Raw genomic sequence first — 17,638 nt, forward strand, 5'->3', positions numbered from 1 at the left:
GTTCAAGCGATTGCATTTTAAAGAATGATCGTCAGAATTAACTTCAATTTTCCTACAGAATTCTACGTGGCCAGTGCTCCGATTGTCCAGCATTGATATGTATCCTCCTTGAGTAGAAATAATATCTCATAGAATGATTATATTCTCGGTAGGCACAAAATATGTAGTATATTTTAATGCTTCAAAATTTAAACCTCCGATAATAGATTTCTAACATCCTAACTATACTGTCAAAATCTGGGATATTAATTTCAAGACCGTGAAAATTTGTGCGTTGTACCCGCTATCATGTCAATTATGTACGAATATGATTGGCCAAAGGGAAAAGTAAATGTGAAATGAAATCCGCCAAACCAGGGTTATGGCAATTATAACACGAAAAAATCTTACAAATTCTAGCAACTCTTAGTTGGGTATGTCTCAATCGAAGGAGAAATATTGTAGGGATCTGCTAACAAAACCTGCACAAAGATTTGATGTCCATGAAATTTTCAAAGCTATTTATTAATGATATTTGTTTCAGTTAAGAACATTTAACAAGTTAATTTAAAATTTTACACCTTGGGCAGCATGGCACATTTTATATAAGCTTCACCTTTCTAAGAATGCACGATATCCAACGATCCGCGCATTAATCACATTTTAACTTACCTGACCAGATATTAAATTGGGAGAAGAGGAATAAAATAAATATTACGTTAAAAATATGCATTATTATATTTTAACTTAATAGCGTTATAACAAATATATTCACAATATATCACATCTCAACTAGATATACATCTTTTCACACTGTCAAATAATATTTCAATAACAAACCTGTTTCAAAACTTTAATCTTAGGTTAAAAAAAAACTGTTTATAACAAAATATATTAGCAGTCTACTTCTAACCAAGACCAAAATCATCATTTTCATCATGATTATCATCATCATCATTATCATCGTCTGAACTTGATTCTGTATTTTGAGGGTAAGATCCAAATTTTGATGAATTTCGAGGCAATCTATTATTACATCTCGGACTAGAGAAAGGTGCGACAAGTATTTCGAAGTGACTTTTTGCAACCTCGGCATCATTATATGGAAAGAAACATACACTATAAGATGGAGGTACTTTTCCCGGTATAACGTGACCATCGCATTCGGCTCTACCTACATACATTTTTTCGGTACCATCATGTTCGGTATATCCTCCTTGTATAGCCCCTGCTGGTATTATATCATCTTTTGTCGGTTCCCAAATACAGTCATATGCACAAAGCATCTGAAAAATTACATTTATTCAATTTTATCTAGGGTACAAACTATATATCTTGTTTTTTATACTTTATATTTATTCATATTACGGAAATGGAGAATGTGAATACTAATAGGTATACCCTTAGAGTATACATAACTAAGTCATAGAGTGTGGGTGTCACCTCTTTCCGTTATACCAATCATTAGCAGATTTGTTGTAGATACTGATCTGTGGTAAAGACCGTAGAGGTGATATCCCTTTCCAATTTTAAGACAGCATTCCATTTATGTTTCTTTAAATATTCACGGGCGGTGGTAGCACTTACCATCAGGCGACCCTCCAGCTACATTGTCGATACTATTACAAAAAAAAGTTCTTTTCAATCATAAAACATTTACCTCAAAATCAGTTTTTAAATGCATATATCCACCCCAAGATACAAAACCACATCCCGTAGATGGTACAAATTTTCCTGGTGTTAATGATCCAGCATGCGGAGCTCTAATTATGTATAAGAATTCATTTTCATAGCCACCGATCATAGCTCCATATGGTATCAGACCATCATAAGGCACCCAATATGGTTTACCCCCTTCAATTGGTTTTAAAGTAGGTCTTTCAATACTGGGTGGTACTGAAATATTAAAAATATGTATTATCTAGAAATAATATTACATACTGTCATGGGAGATTTCATGATCTCCCATTGGACACCAAGAGCTCATTAATTTTGGGTTTACAGTATTTTAGAGTTCAGGTATTTAATTTTTGATTTATAGTATTTTAAACAAAATGTAAGGTGCTTTACCAAATTTCTTATATACAATTTAATTTAAATTGCTGTCAAACAACAAAGGAGATATTTGAGAATAACTTGGTGTTGTAACATATAAAGATATTAAATTCAAATAATATTTCTTCTTTACATACATACTAATTTCCAATCTACAGCATTTTGTTGATCAACCACTGTAAATGTTACATACTCTAAATTAGTTGTCTTTACATTCTTTGAAACTATTGCTTCAGATTCTCCATATTTTCCTAATTGTATTTTATTATCATACCATGATAGCCAAAACTTTTTGTATCCATTACGATTTATTATGTTAGGCGTAGCAACTTCGGCTACGATTTCGTCATATTCTTTAATGCCAGTTTTTCCATTTCTTCCTATGTACACCTGAAGTTCAATTACAGAGAAAATAAGTATTGTTGGCAACATCGTAATAGACTACAACTGGCAGCGTAGCGGCCAACGTGAATTTAAAAAGAAATAAAGAGGCGTCGAAAAACAAATGAAATGAAATGGGTTTTTGGAGGAGGTGGTTGGGATTGTGAAAAGGATTTGTGAAGTGCTACATAAATTAGTAATGTATAGTTTAATAGAGATTATAAAATAAAATATAAAATATATGTAATGCGAGTAATGTGTTTAAAACGTTAGAAATAAATATGATTTGAATGTACTAATATTTTGTATTACTTTAGGTAATTTGCTTACATCAGAAGTGACAAGCCTACGTCCATTATGGGTAATAAGAAAAGACGCAATAAAGCTACGAGTACGTCCAGTAGTGATAGCTCGGCGAGTAGTAGTGCAAGCGTCCGCACTCCGCCGCGTCGGCGGAAATATCGTAAAAGGAAGGAAAATAGTAAAAGTAAAAGTCGACAAGACAAGGTACCCTCAGCTACTCCTACAAGTCACTATAATCATGCTTTATTCAATATGATACCTGAGTTTGACCCAATATCGGACGATATTGATGCATGGCTGAACATTATACGGTCATATGCGCTTACCTTCTCATGGTCTGACGAAATGATCCGATATCAGGCATTAAATAAATTGAAAGGTTCGGCCAAAGTTTGGTACGATTCATTATTACGTACTGATGATAGCTGGCCGTTGTGGAAATGGTTTACTTGGCGCAAAAGACTCTCAAATAGCTTTCAAATTCAAAGGAATATGTTTGAATTGCTAAAAATAATTATAGATAAAAAACCGTTAGAAAATCAATCATTGTATGAATTTTATTTTGATCAAAAATGTCGAATTGATCGTTTAAATCTAAATTTTTCGGATAAAGACATTATTTCAATAATTCTAGGAAATATTGGTGATAGCAATATCGAAACAAATAGTTTCCAATCATGTGAACAGTTAGCTAGTTTTCTGCATAGTCGTTTATTCAAATCTAAGAACTTAGTTACAAGTTTTCGTGAAACGCAGCAAAAACCACTCCAATCTCGTCCTACCTCCATTCCCTCCACAAGTAGGAATGTGTCACATAATAAAAACCCGAATCAGCTCGCCCCATCGAATTATATATCTAATGATCAAAAAGTGATTAAGTGTTATTCTTGTGGTGGCAATCACAGGAGGATTCAATGTGATGTCAATAAGTGTAACTTTTGTGGTAGACGCGGTCACTTGGAATCTTCGTGTTTTCATAAAAACGCCGTAAAGAAGGAATATAAGTCGGAACTAGAAATAAAATTAGTGTCATGCGAAAACACTCGTAATAAATTTGTGAAATCAGTTAAAATTAATTCTATTTTGGTTCATGATGCTTTCATAGATACAGGTAGCAGTTGCTCGCTTATTTCCGAATCCTTAGTTAATAGTGCGAAATTAAATTATTTTGAATTACCTATTCCAATTAATTTACAGGGATTTTCTAATCACGCAACGAAGCAGGTTAATAGATTTATATGTGTATCGTTGGAAATTGATTCGGTTAGTGTTGATAAAATAGAATTTTATGTCATTGATGAATTATCAGGGTGTAGTATTCTAATTGGCAGAAATTTTACGGAACGATCTGACTTAATTTATTCACGTGTAGGGGACGTGTTACGTTTTGATTATGCTTATAATTTGACAGAAAAATGTTATAAAATAACCCATACCGACGTTGATACTGACTCTCATCATGATGAGTTATTAAAATTATTGAATAAATACTCTCAGTGTATTGCAAATAGTGTGGCAGAGCTAGGTAAGGTCAAGGATTACGAAATGGTCATAGAGGTAACTGACCCTCGTCCCATAGAATGTAAACCTTTTAGATCCTCACACACTGATAGACAGGTTATAAGACAAATTGTTGACGAACTATTGGCGAATAAAATAATACAAAACAGTAACTCATGTTACGCTAGTCCAGCACTTTTAGTAAATAAGAAAAACGGTGAGAAGCGTCTATGTATCGATTATCGTTTACTAAATAAAATAACTACTAAAGTTAAATACCCAATGCCCCGAATAGACGATTTGATTGACAGGCTCCAAGGTAACCGGTGTTTTACGAGTTTAGACTTAAAAAGTGGGTACTACCAAATTAAGATGAGTCAGGAACAAAAATCAATTGAAAAGACCGCGTTTATAACGGAAGACGGTCACTATGAGTTTTTGAGAATGCCATTTGGATTAGTGAACGCACCATCTTGCTTTCAAAAGTTAATGAATAAAGTTTTAGGTAATTTAAGATTTAGTAATGTAATCATTTACCTTGATGACTGTTACTTGGTTACGCAGACGGTAGAACAAAATTTAGATTTACTAGAACAGGTATTAAAAATTTTCCAAAATTCAGGTTTAACTTTGAATTTAAAAAAGTGCCATTTCTTTAAAAGTGAGATTGAATTTCTTGGCTACAAAATTATACCTAATCACGTAATGCCTAACGAGAAAAAGTTAGAAGCTGTTAAGTGTTTCCCCACTCCTAAGTCCGTGCATCAACTTAGACAGTTTCTAGGGCTGATAAGTTATTTCAGAAAATTTATCAAAAATTGTGCAATGCTTTCGGCACCATTAACAAAACTTCTAAAAAAAGATTCGACTTGGAAGTGGGAAGACACTCATGAACATGCTTTTCAAATATTGAAAGAAAAGTTAACATCGGATAGTATTCTTATGATCTTCGATCCTTCTAGAGAGAGTGTTCTCTATACCGATGCCAGTAGGGAAGGTGTCGCAGGCATACTCATGCAGTTGATAGACGATAACGAAAAACCGGTTTTCTATTACAGCCGACAAACAACGGATGACGAGAAAAGATTACACTCTTTCGAGCTAGAGCTTCTGGCTATTGTTTGTTCATTACAAAAATTTCGATTGTATTTATTGGGTTCTCCATTTAAGATTGTGACCGATTGTAGTGCCGTGCGTCATGCCCTCACAAAGAAAGATATAATTCCTCGAATTGCTCGATGGGTTCTTTCTACTCAAGAATTTTCTTTCGAAATAGTCCATAGGGAAGGGACGCGTATGCAGCATGTCGATGCTTTGAGTCGCAACCCCGTTAATATTGGGTATAGTAATGAGAGTGAATTAGTTATGTCCATTACCGAAGCTGATTGGCTACTTTCAGTTCAATTACAAGATAGTAACATAGTCAAAATAAAACAAATTTTAGAATCAGGAGAAGCCGATGAAAATAAGGATGTTTTTGATAAATACGATTTATTAGGTAATAAACTCTATAGAAGAACGAACCAAGGTCGTCGATGGGTAGTTCCTAAAGCCTGTATTTGGCAAATTATAAAAAGTAACCACGACGATATTGGTCACTTTTCTGTGGATAAGACGGTTGAGCGTGTTCAGCATAGTTATTGGTTCCCTAGGTTGAGATACAGGGTTAAAAAGTACATAAAGAATTGCTTAAATTGTATTTACTTTAAAAATAAGGGAGGCCCCAAAGAAGGTCAGTTGTATCCCTTACCTAAATACGCACAACCATTTCACACTTTGCATTTGGACCACTTGGGACCATTTATTGAAACTAAACAGAAAAATAAATATCTTCTAGTAATCGTAGATGCTTTCACCAAGTTTGTTTTCATATCCGCTGTTCGCTCCACTAAATCTTCCCAAGTAATTAAAGAATTAGACAAAATATCAAAAACTTTCGGTAATCCTAAACGTATAATAACAGACGCCGGTACTGCTTTTACCTCTAAAGAATTTACTGCTTTTTGTACTAATAAAAACATAAGGTTACACGTAATAGCTACCGGTATGCCACGTTCGAATGGCCAGGTAGAAAGGTTTAATAGGACAATTCTAGATGCTATGAGAACTTTAGGTGCTAATACTACAGATGATTGTTGGGATCAATGTATAAAATCTTTACAACAAGGCCTTAATAGTACCATACATAAAACCACAAATGCCGTGCCAAGTGAAGTGTTTTTTGGATATCGGTTGAGAACCGATACGGATTTTTTGATGCCTGATAGTGAGGATATTATAGATGTGTCGGATTTACGAAGAGATGTTGATTTGAATATTAAAGCCAATGCGGAAAAACAGAAAGAAAACTTCGACAAATCTCGAACTAAAGCCAAAGTTTACGAAAAGGGTGACCTTGTATTAGTTAAAATTTTAAACAAAACTAATGATGGTCTAAGTAAAAAGCTTATGCCATCATATAAAGGCCCGTTCCAAGTCAAGAGGGTAATAGGAAATGATCGTTATGAAGTGACTGATTTAAGAGGAGGAGAAAGAAATAATAAACATTATACAGGAGTAGCTGCAGCGGAAAATATGAAACCTTGGATCCGAATCCATGATTGGGATTTAGAATAAAAAAAAAAAAAAGAACCGTACCGTGTTGGCAAGGTATATTAAATACCGTATTGTTTTGATAAGTGAAACTAAAATTGCATAATGGTTGCGAGGCCAGGTAAAATGCAATGTTTTAAGATACAAACTAAAATTGCATAAATGGTTGTGAAGCCACGTGTAATGCAATGTTTTAAGCTACACACTTAAGTGATGCGAAAAGCTCTTTAAGTGATACATGTTTCTTGGTAAGCCGACAGAACAGACCGACTCTTCTTAAGTGTAGCGAAATGCTCTTTAAGAGTGAGTAATGTAAGTCTGAGGTTATAAGTCGGTAATGTGAAATAGTAGAACGAATACTATGATCAACAAGTTACAATAATATTCAGTCTAATTCATGTATTTAAGTTAATTTCTGATTGCAGCATTTTACCTAGACTCGTGGGGCGTCCGGGGCTGACGCCTTGCAGAATGGCCGTGTTGGCAACATCGTAATAGACTACAACTGGCAGCGTAGCGGCCAACGTGAATTTAAAAAGAAATAAAGAGGCGTCGAAAAACAAATGAAATGAAATGGGTTTTTGGAGGAGGTGGTTGGGATTGTGAAAAGGATTTGTGAAGTGCTACATAAATTAGTAATGTATAGTTTAATAGAGATTATAAAATAAAATATAAAATATATGTAATGCGAGTAATGTGTTTAAAACGTTAGAAATAAATATGATTTGAATGTACTAATATTTTGTATTACTTTAGGTAATTTGCTTACAGTATTTTATTAGAAGTCGTTATTAATTATTTATTAAAATATAAAAGTTAAAAAATTTTACATTCAAAATAAATGCATGCAAGACAATAATGTTTTTGTACTATGTATTTCATTTTTGAGTATACTTATGTAAAATTATAGTATTTCTAAATCAGGGTTTTAATTATAAACACTGATATAGACATATTTTTAGAGTTTAAATATTGGGAGATATCATAACAAGGAAAATGTGACACATTATTACGAAATTGTCTTACCCAGTGGTGCAAATGGGTATTATCAGGTTTCTCCGCCAGTCCAATGTTGGCATTCCCAAAAGATTTAACGGAAAATGATAAAGAATTACTCGCAAACTTGTGAAATATAATTTTATTGTGAGGTTGTGAGGTAAATTCTGAAATTTATTATTTAATATTAGTGTTGCATCTACGAAAGTATACATAATAGATAATGAACAAAAAGACAAACTTACCAATTAAATCTCCCATTATTAACAAATATAGTCAACAGTCTACACTAGAGTATATATAAACAAGCTATATACTAATACTTATATAGGGCGCGTACGGCGTAAATATGAACCACAGATTAAGAACTAGGTAAAATGAACTACCAGTATTTAAGTGTATAATCTATGTTCACTACCCGTATATGTACTACTCTTTGTTCAACTGTCAACATGCACCGATTTTCTTGACGGAAAACGTCAAGAAAGAGTGTGAATCTCACAGAGTAAGTAACAAAGAATAGTATAATAATACGGCTAGTAAGTAATATACTACATATTATTACCACGAATAGCATAAACTATACTCGTACCACAGATATTATAATACTGTACAGTACTAGTACGCACGCCTCTGATTGAGTGAATCAGCGTGCAACAAATATAATATGCTAGTGTGAACACAAACAACGCGTCACGTTGAGTGCACAGAATAAGAACTAGTTACAAGTCTTTGAAAAATATTTTATTTGCTTTTGTTTAAAAATGAAATGTGCGATGCCATGTAAAAAAATAAATCCCGTAAGCAAAGTAAAAAAAAACAGTAATTTTTTTATTCACCGGTTAATATTATTATTTTATTACCGCATTATTTTTATAAGTTAATAATCGTACGAGTTAATATCTAACGGTTATTATAATCTTAGAGACAATCATCACGAAGTATATAAAAGAACAGTTGTCACTGTCAGTATTCAGTAGTTTATTAAACATTAATGTTACCTCGGTACTTACTTACTCTGTGTCTGTCTCGCAGTTTGTTAGGTACATACATATTTTCCTGTTTATTTTTTAATATGGAAAATCGTGTGCAATGCTAACATATTGTGAAACTTAATGAGTAATATTTAATTTACAGTTGATTGATAACTTTTTAAAATGAAATCCGATGGTATGGTTTTATAAAAAAAATTATCTTAAATTTATTGTTTAATTAGAGATACAAATTATTTAATGATTTTTTTTGTAGTTTGTTTTTCAGTGCAAATTCCTTATAAGTTATATAAAAGCGACAGTGGCGGAATTAAATTTCAGTTACATCCAAATGTTAACTTAACACATCATGAGGAAAATCCTGCTATTTATCTAATCAGTAAAAATTGTCCACATGAAGATCTATACGAAGTAAGTTAATCAAGTTATTTATATTTACAAGATACAGTCCAACTTATTTATAAATGACTTTATATAGGTATGTTGTTACTGAATAAAATCATATATTCTTTTCCTAAAGATCAATCTGTATTATCTACGAATACTTTTGTAATATTTGATGACTGGCCAGTTTTAAAATAATTTCAGATACTTCTAAATTATGTAACAAGAACAGCATATATAACAACATTAGAAAAGGTTACTACAAGTCTACCACTACCAAGTCATGTGATTGATACTAATGAGCCGTTGCATTTGTGGATTACCTGGCATGATCAAGAGATATCTATGGGTGTTATGAATGAAAAACCATTTTTTGTTTATCCTCGCAACATAACTGGTGGGAAAGCTGCTGAAAGTTTTATTGGATATATAAAATTTAAAACAACATACAAAATTGATTGGAGGGTTGAAGGTATTGTTGTTATTGTTTTTATACCCAAAAATATTCAAGTTTAATCATTTACGAGAGAAAATAACCCATATTATATTGTACAAAGCAAAATTGGCATTAACAAAAAATTTAATTGAACCCATATTATAAATGTTTATAGCTGAGCTAAAAATTTTAAGTAAATCTAATGTTAAACAGACTATTTTTTATGTCATCAAGTCATCAAAACCTTTTCAGTTTCAGTTTCATTATTTTTAACACACTTTTTTTATTTTCCTCACATTATATTAATTTATTGTGTTGTTATATGGTGTTTGATGAAAAAAAACATGTTTTAAGAATCTCCACGGATGTTCAAATCGCTTGTCAACAGTAATCCTGATATAGTGGATGGCAAATTACATTGGGTTGGTATTGAAAATAATCAGCTCCCATTAGATGCATTTATTGGAGGCTTTGAAGGCAACCCCTTATATGTGGCAAGAGCTATGTATGCAGGTTCTTTATGTCCGGGAAAATATGTACCTTCACTTGGGAGAGCTTTTGTAGCTTGGGGTGGACAAGCGCATGAAAAGCGAAACTTTCAGGTAATACCTGTTAAAATAACAAAAAATTAAAGAGATTTTGTCAGATATCTTTTTCTTTTAAGAGGTGGTAATGTAGAATGTAATGTTCTATTACTATTCTTATGATTTATATTTTTATGCATGAAGGTTTATAAACAATGTTAACAAGTAATTTTTTTATCTTTTTAGATACTGTGTGGTTATAATGCAAAATGGGTCAAGTGTCAAAATAATGATATACCAGAAAATGCCTTTGTTGCTGGTACTTCTGAAGTGAGGAATGAACCTCTATACATTGGCAGAGCTATGATTGATGGAAACTTGGTAGTTGGAAAAGTTCATATGCTGTATAAGACATGCTACTTGCCTTACAAAGGTGAAGAAGTAGAAAAATATGAATATGAGATTCTAGTTGATATGAGTTTAAAACCTAGGGGGTATCCATGTATAAAAGAGTGTAAAGTAAATCTTAAGAGCCCTAATCAAACCTGTATATATTAAATCGTTCTATTTCGTTAATTTATGGACAAATACATTTTAAAAAATCATTCATGTTTCATTCTTAAATCGTTTTTCAGATATTTCGCCCCACGTATAACGTAAGAATATAAGGATAAACTTTTTATGCCTATGTGTTATTTCACTTGTCCAGCTATCTACATACCAAATTTCATTGCAATCGCTTCAGTAGAATTTGCGTGAAAGAGTAATAAACATCTATACATACATCCTCCAAACTTACAATCTTTCTCGTTTATAATATTAGAAGATAGGATAGGATACAATATTGAAGCTGTTATTTGTACGTCATTTAAACTATGAGTTTTCTTTTTATTTTAGACGACAGGGTTGCTTTTTTGCAATATTTATCTTTTACAGTTATATACATTTATTTCTCTATAGATTACATTTTAAACACTTACAGAGAAATACATTTTTTTATCAATGTTAATAAGAATGAATATTTTAATTTTTAGTTTTATAGCGTTGAAAAATTTCTCAAGAATAAATAGCTAAAACTACTACTAACTAAATATTTCAAGTCAACCCATGAGAATTAATATTCAATACATAAGGAAATACTAGGTACTGAAAGTGTGCTAGTACCTATTAGAATAACTCACGCAAAATAACGACAAGTTTGAAATTATATAGAAAACGTCTCATGGTTACCCGATTAGAAAGGGACAAATCTCCTCCACGTTACCTCTCTCCCTCGGCTCGTTTTTTAACCGCGACTCACAGGACCAAGCCAGTTTAGCAGCAGAATCTTCAGAATCAGAGGAAATATACTATTCTTCTTCTAGTTCTATTCTAAAAACTGGTCATCAACGTTCGGTCATATTTGCTTAAATGATCTTCGATTGCTTTGTCTGTCTGCAGGTATATATCCGTCAATTTCAATTTTTTTATTCAGGTTTGATATTATTTCGTCGTTTGCTAGCGTGTTTCTATTTGTTAAGATCTCACAAATTATATATAAGTAAACTTCAACAAACCTTTCAACAGCCAATAACATTTACTTTCAAACGTTAAAATTTACATAAAAAATAAACATATGCCTCTCGAACGTATCAACGATTCATGGGCCATGGCTACTAAAGTATTGTACTTACAACATACAGACTACCCGTATTATTATACTACTCTTTGATACAAACAGATATCTTTTCAAAGAATAGTCGGATAATCAGTTGTTTGAGAAGGATAAGTTGATACGCTAACATAATAAAAAGATAATATTATGGTGATATAATATGCTCTCCTATAGGGTTCAGTTGATATTTGTTCAATACTCTGCACGTTGTTACTACTGAAGAACTTTTTTTTTTTTTGTTCATGATAGGGAAGCGCTTGACCACGATCTCGCCTGATGGTAAGCTGAGATGTGGTCTAAGATGGAGCGCGCTTCCCTAGAAGGAAAATTAGAACTTAAGTATCCATGGACAAAAACAAATAAAAAATGTACATATTATAGTTGTCACTGTCACCTGAATTATAAATGACAGAAAATAATTTTTATGTTATTGATGTGAATCGGTGAATCATAACAATTAATAATTAGTAATTACCTTCCTACGTCATACGTAATTGTTTACCCACTTCAGTGATTAGTCAAATAATCCAACATAATATCAATAAATAAACAGATATTTAGATTTTCGAATCAATGTCATAATTTAAGTGACACCTTAATGGTGTAAATCAATAAAGATATCTCTAAGTATTGCATTCATTCAATTGGCTACATTGTTATAAGAAATTGTTTGTTTAAGGAAACCATGGGTGAAATTGTTGGTATGATAATAATTTACTATTGGGCATTTTATGTAATATAACAAACGAACTTTTGAGGCATTGAGTAATTTATTTTGCATTTTTCAAGAATTTACTACTCTACCATCACACCAAAACGTTTCATACAAATTATCTGGAAGTGGTTTGATATTGCACATTAAATCTCGAGGTGGTGCTGCTATTGGAATATCTAAGAAACTAAAGTATCACTGCAACTATTGGGTAGGAAATCTTGTGTATTTTCAACAAATTCTTTTGTTTTTTTTTTTAAATATCTGCCTATTTAAGTAATTGTTTATCTTGTTATCAGATAATTTTAATACCTGCAGTATTACATTTAAAATATTTTATATGTTAAATATACACAACACAAGTCTCATCAAAGTTTATTGCTTGTTTTTTTTTTTTTTTTTTTTTTTTATGTCATAGCGGGCAGCTGAGCTGGTGGTTCGCCAGATGTAAAGCGATCACCACCGCCCATAAACATTCGCAAAGGTGTAAGTCCCTCTGTGAATGCGCTGCCTGCTTTTATGGGGTAAGGGAAAAGGAAAGGATTAACGACTGGAAAGAAGGAATGGACTAGGACGGGTGAGGAAAAGGAAATGGGCCTCCGGCTCCCCCACTCACCGTACGAAACACAGTGGCATGCCACTATTTCACGCCGGTTTTCTGTGGGGGTGTGGTACTTCCCCGGTGCTAGCTGGCCCAATTCGTGCCGAAGCGTGCTCGACTCCCACGAACTCCTGTTTCTTTTAAATAATCTTTTAATTATTATTTAAGGTGTAAAAAGCTACATTTTTGTTCGAAAATTATTATGTATTTATAATTTTTTAAATAGGTTTATATTGCACGCGAGGGTAGGACTTGGATAAAAGCCAGCGATGAAGAGGATGATGGAGATAACCACAATATTGCCTATATACCAAATGTATTATCTGCAAATGAGTACAAGCAGTTTTGGCTATTATGGAGTAATGATGCATTAAAACTAGGTGTTGTTGGCAATCCAGTAGCGATTGCCACTAAATCCCATATTGTATTGGACAATATAAAATATGTCACATTTTCTGGTTTTGGAACTTCAGTACAATGGAAATTGTTGTGTGAGTATTGCATGCCATTGTAACCTTTTGCTTTGTATGTCTAGTTGAACAAATTTCATATAATAATTCTAAATGAAGAGTAATTAATTGGAAACATTTTTAAAATTTGTTATTATCCAATTGATGATATATCCAAAAAATACTTATACAGTAATTTTGCACTTCACAACTTTTTATCTTGCCTTTAATTGTAGTGCCACCATCAATTGAAAAGCCACTGTCTGTAGAATTCAATTCAGGCAAAGCTCATTGGGTGTCTGCTGATATCCAATTGCCTGATGATTCATTTATAGGAGGATATGAAAATGAATTCCTGTATATAATCCGATCTAAACATAGGGGTTCTCTGACACCTGGCAAATTTGTACCATCCTTGGGCCTTGGTTTTATATCTTGGGGTGGCCAGTCTCATGAGAAATCTGAATTTGATGTAAGTATTGTTTTCACATTGTTTGTTTTTTGCAATAGACACTTTAATTTCATTTTCACTAAAGCATGTTTTGTAATAGAAACAAAATAACTTCAAATCAATAAATAAACAAATTTTGAACTTGAAATCATCTATAGATATTAAAAAAAAAATTGGTTTGTTATAAGTCACTGACTTAGTTCTTTTGCCTTTAGGTTCTTTGTGGATATAACTTAACATGGGTTAAATCAAAGTACAACAGAATACCCGTAGAGGCGGTAGAAGCGGGCTACTCGGAAGGCTACAATTCTGAAGTGCTTTACGTTGGACGGGCGAGTCATCAAGGCGTTATTATACCAGGAAAAGTACAAGCGTCACATAAAGTCTGCTATATTCCATATCAAGGAGATGAAGTAGCAATAAGCGAATTTGAAATTTTAATCCAACCCCACTCCAACAAATATATAACTGATAAATATTATCGTACTGTCGAGTTTGACGTTGCTTCCGAATCGTATTCTGATGATGATTTTGACTAAGCTGCAAGCTTTGCCCACGATACATAAGATAAAAACATGGCGTTTGTCTGTTATCCAACAGACCATCATACTCCTCTTACATTTAATTGGTGCGTTTAAAACAACAAAAAATGACTTGTTTATATTTGGATTCTGGTAATATGTAAAAAAAGAGTACGAGTCGGACTAACGATATTAGATATCAAAGTCTTAGAATACCTAGTATAGTATTATGTTATCTGTTGTAATACTTATAACGACGGAGAGTAGATACTCTAGAATTTCGTGTCTATATAAAATTGTATTATGATTGAATTTTTTGTCAGCGAAGAATTCAATATTATAAAGACTTAGATGTAAGGTGATTTGTTTAATTTTAACTGTGATGATAAGAATGTTTAATATATTATTTAATAAACAATAAATAAATTAAATTATGTCTGAATTTTTTTGTATTTATTACTCTCCGACCGCGGCTTTTCTCTGGTTGTTTTCAACATTTGTACTCTTTGGATTATCGGACAAGAGGCAGTATAACATTATTTATGACTTTAGATGCGTATAATACTTTTTAAAGATCCTATCAATCTAGAATACAGATTCTTAGTAAATTAGAAGTCATTGGACAGCCAATGACTCCTAATTTACTTACATATTTGCGAATTTATTTACTGCTTTTTCCTACAGCCTACAAGTTGAACGTAACATTGGTCTATGAACAAATAGAATTATGTATGTCAATACTTCCAGTAGTTTTTATGTGATTGACGCACGTACAAACAGACAAACAGAAAAAATTTTAGCTATTGTTTTGGAGTCTATAAAAAACTTTATTCACTTTATTTTTAAATAGTTCATTTATTACTTTAATTTTTAAATAGTTAATGCACTGAAATCATCTGGTTACTATTTGATTATATTATGTATGTATAGATTAAACCTTTAAGAAGGTACCAATATATATTTTCTGTGCCTTTGCTGACTAATAGTAATTTTAGATACATTATTCGTCATCTGCATATGATGATGATAATAAAATAATAATGTGCGACTTTTTGAGTATGATTCTACGATTCGCATTCAGTTTTGTATAGACATAAAAAATAGCTAAGACTTTATTATTCTAGCGGTCGATTTCAACCGGGGTGTAGCATATCTCTGGAATCACGAAAAAAATATTTTAGGTATTATTAGTAAAAATATATATAATTAGTAAATTATTTGAAATTGGTGAATTTAAAATTTTCGTCCGATAAAGAAATGGGTGACATTTGGAATATAGTTTCAAGAGCTGTAAAGACAAGCGCATTAAGAGGAGGTATCCGAAAGCAACTACTACTAGTATAGTATTATGTTATCTGTGCCCAAACTCAATATTAAGAAAGAGGTATGTTGCATGTGTATCAGAAATAAAACAAAACTTTGTCACAACAATTTATTTAAAATATACTCAGTGATGACTACGTACGTATAATGCTGATGCATACATCCCGTAATAAATAATTTATAAAATAGCGTGAAAAATGTACATAGGTAATTTAAGTCTTATTATTTGTAATAATTGCATTAACAAGCTCTTCAGCTGGATTAGGCGCGAATTAATAACTTTCTTCTACTTGAAGCTGCTTAGGCGACCAGGACTTCGTAATCAGGGAAACCAAGTTCTTGTCCGGCGAAAGAGATGTAGCATACACCGTGGGATTGTTGCACCTTGCCGGTGGTGATGCTGCCTTCATGGCGCACCCTGCCAATGAAGAGAGGCTCACCGTCTTCAGTCTCACCTCCGGGGAATGCTCCTGGGGGAATGTTGGAGCCGCTGGTAGGTACCCAGTTGCCAGGTCCACCGACCAGAACCTACAAAAAATGATAATGAATAACTGGTTACAATTTTTTCATATTACAATGCTGTAAAAGATTAGACACTTTTGTATACTAGGATTACTATTGGGTCATCGACCATGTTGTCAAAGGAAAACGTGAGATTTCCGGAATAAAACCTATCCTATGTTCTTTCTCAGACCTCAAACTATCTTAATACCAATTTTTTTTTCAAAATCGGTTTTATCCGTTTATTAGTAGAGATTGATACTTATATGTTATGTTGTAAACATTCTTTCAAAGATAAAACAACACTATCACCATTACACACAACCATTAATTATTCATCTAGACACTCTTTTGTTAAACAAGATAATGAACTTATAGTTTCACCATTATAAACGAGATAACACAACATACTAAAATGACGATAAAATTCATTAAGAACGTGTGATGCGGCTGATTAACTTATCTCATTTATAATTACTTAACATGTAAATTTGATACAACATGAGTTTTACGTACTTGATATTCAGGCTTTCCGTGTTCCTGTCCACCCCAAGGCACATACGCGCATCCGTGTGAAGATACCACTTTGCCAGGAAGCATTGCACCTTCGTGTTGTGCTCTAGCTACGTATAGAGGTTCGCCAGAGCAGTCTTGGCCACCGACGACGGCACCAGGGGGTACTTGGCCGGAATTAGCGTCCACCCACACGCCAGCTCCACCAACGGGCGCGACGCCTGGGTAACCGGGAGGGGGACTGTATAAAGCCGCGGCTGCTGGAGCAGATGGAGGCACTAGAATTCGAAGGTTATTCGTTAATAAAATAATAAAATATCGAATCATATTTGTGATACATAAGGATTAAGGATACAAGATGCAAGAATGCAAACAAAAATAAACGGAAGTATAAGTTAAGAAAACGTACCCATACTACTTAAACCATCAAATTGCGTTTTATGTACATGGTAACGTGAACGAAAGTTTAAGTTCCCGCGCTCCTGTGACGTAGCGTGGTATTTTTAAACGGGTTATGAAGTATGGATATGTTCTCTAAGTATGAAACATATGTTACAAGCTTTATGAGATCGGGCAGTTAGAAATTTCAATGTCGGTAGCATAGAACAGATAAAAAAAATTGCTTGCCGTGCGGTTCTTATTTGAAAACGTGCTATGTCAACTTAAAGGTAAGTATGTTGTATAATATATGTGTGACCTTATCAGTCGTAATATGATCATTCCTATCCTTGATATAATTATTCCCATCATTACTCATGTAATGAATTTTTC

General features: G+C 32.9%; 3 protein-coding genes across 4 annotated transcripts in view; 1 reads left to right on the top strand and 2 right to left on the bottom strand.

The window, feature by feature from the left end:
- Positions 1–710: 710 nt before the first annotated feature.
- On the bottom strand, positions 711–8,214 carry LOC119829614. The gene is made up of 5 exons (XM_038352218.1): positions 8,052–8,214; positions 7,837–7,973; positions 2,172–2,424; positions 1,640–1,875; positions 711–1,265 (listed from the first exon to the last, which is right to left on the bottom strand). The coding sequence occupies exons 1-5, from the start codon at positions 8,065–8,067 to the stop codon at positions 888–890; spliced, it is 1,020 nt and encodes a 339-aa protein (XP_038208146.1). The 5' UTR covers positions 8,068–8,214; the 3' UTR covers positions 711–887.
- Positions 8,215–8,805: 591 nt separating this feature from the next.
- LOC119829382 lies at positions 8,806–14,907 on the top strand. Its single transcript, XM_038351853.1, has 10 exons — positions 8,806–8,976; positions 9,055–9,209; positions 9,387–9,654; positions 9,973–10,220; positions 10,389–10,697; positions 12,404–12,497; positions 12,586–12,719; positions 13,336–13,600; positions 13,795–14,030; positions 14,225–14,907. Exons 1-10 carry the CDS (start codon positions 8,964–8,966, stop codon positions 14,546–14,548), a joined length of 2,046 nt encoding a protein of 681 aa, XP_038207781.1. The 5' UTR covers positions 8,806–8,963; the 3' UTR covers positions 14,549–14,907.
- A 1,041-nt stretch (positions 14,908–15,948) lies between these two features.
- LOC119829448 (C3 and PZP-like alpha-2-macroglobulin domain-containing protein 8) overlaps positions 15,949–17,638 on the bottom strand; it is a 6,981-nt gene continuing 5,291 nt past the window's right edge. For both annotated transcript variants that reach the window (XM_038351949.1, XM_038351947.1), the window contains 2 exons: positions 16,871–17,145; positions 15,949–16,381 (listed from right to left, as the gene is read on the bottom strand). In XM_038351949.1, the coding sequence (XP_038207877.1) occupies positions 16,154–16,381; positions 16,871–17,145 (503 nt within the window). In that variant the 3' untranslated portion in view covers positions 15,949–16,153. The remainder of the gene's footprint in view (positions 16,382–16,870; positions 17,146–17,638) is intronic.

The sequence above is a fragment of the Zerene cesonia genome, chromosome 10, assembly GCF_012273895.1.
Source record: "Zerene cesonia ecotype Mississippi chromosome 10, Zerene_cesonia_1.1, whole genome shotgun sequence".
Lineage (NCBI taxonomy): Eukaryota > Metazoa > Arthropoda > Insecta > Lepidoptera > Pieridae > Zerene > Zerene cesonia.

What these genes read in the sequence shown, in the direction of transcription:
- LOC119829614 (XM_038352218.1), bottom strand. An exon ending in ATACCCATTTGCACCACTGG is followed by an intron (nt 2,425 to 7,836) that starts GTAAGACAATTT and finishes ATTGAACTTCAG; the next exon opens with GTGTACATAGGAAGAAATGG. An exon ending in TGTAGATTGGAAATTAGTAT is followed by an intron (nt 1,876 to 2,171) that starts GTATGTAAAGAA and finishes TTAATATTTCAG; the next exon opens with TACCACCCAGTATTGAAAGA.
- LOC119829382 (XM_038351853.1), top strand. An exon ending in ATGAAAAGCGAAACTTTCAG is followed by an intron (nt 10,221 to 10,388) that starts GTAATACCTGTT and finishes TTATCTTTTTAG; the next exon opens with ATACTGTGTGGTTATAATGC. An exon ending in AACCATGGGTGAAATTGTTG is followed by an intron (nt 12,498 to 12,585) that starts GTATGATAATAA and finishes GCATTTTTCAAG; the next exon opens with AATTTACTACTCTACCATCA.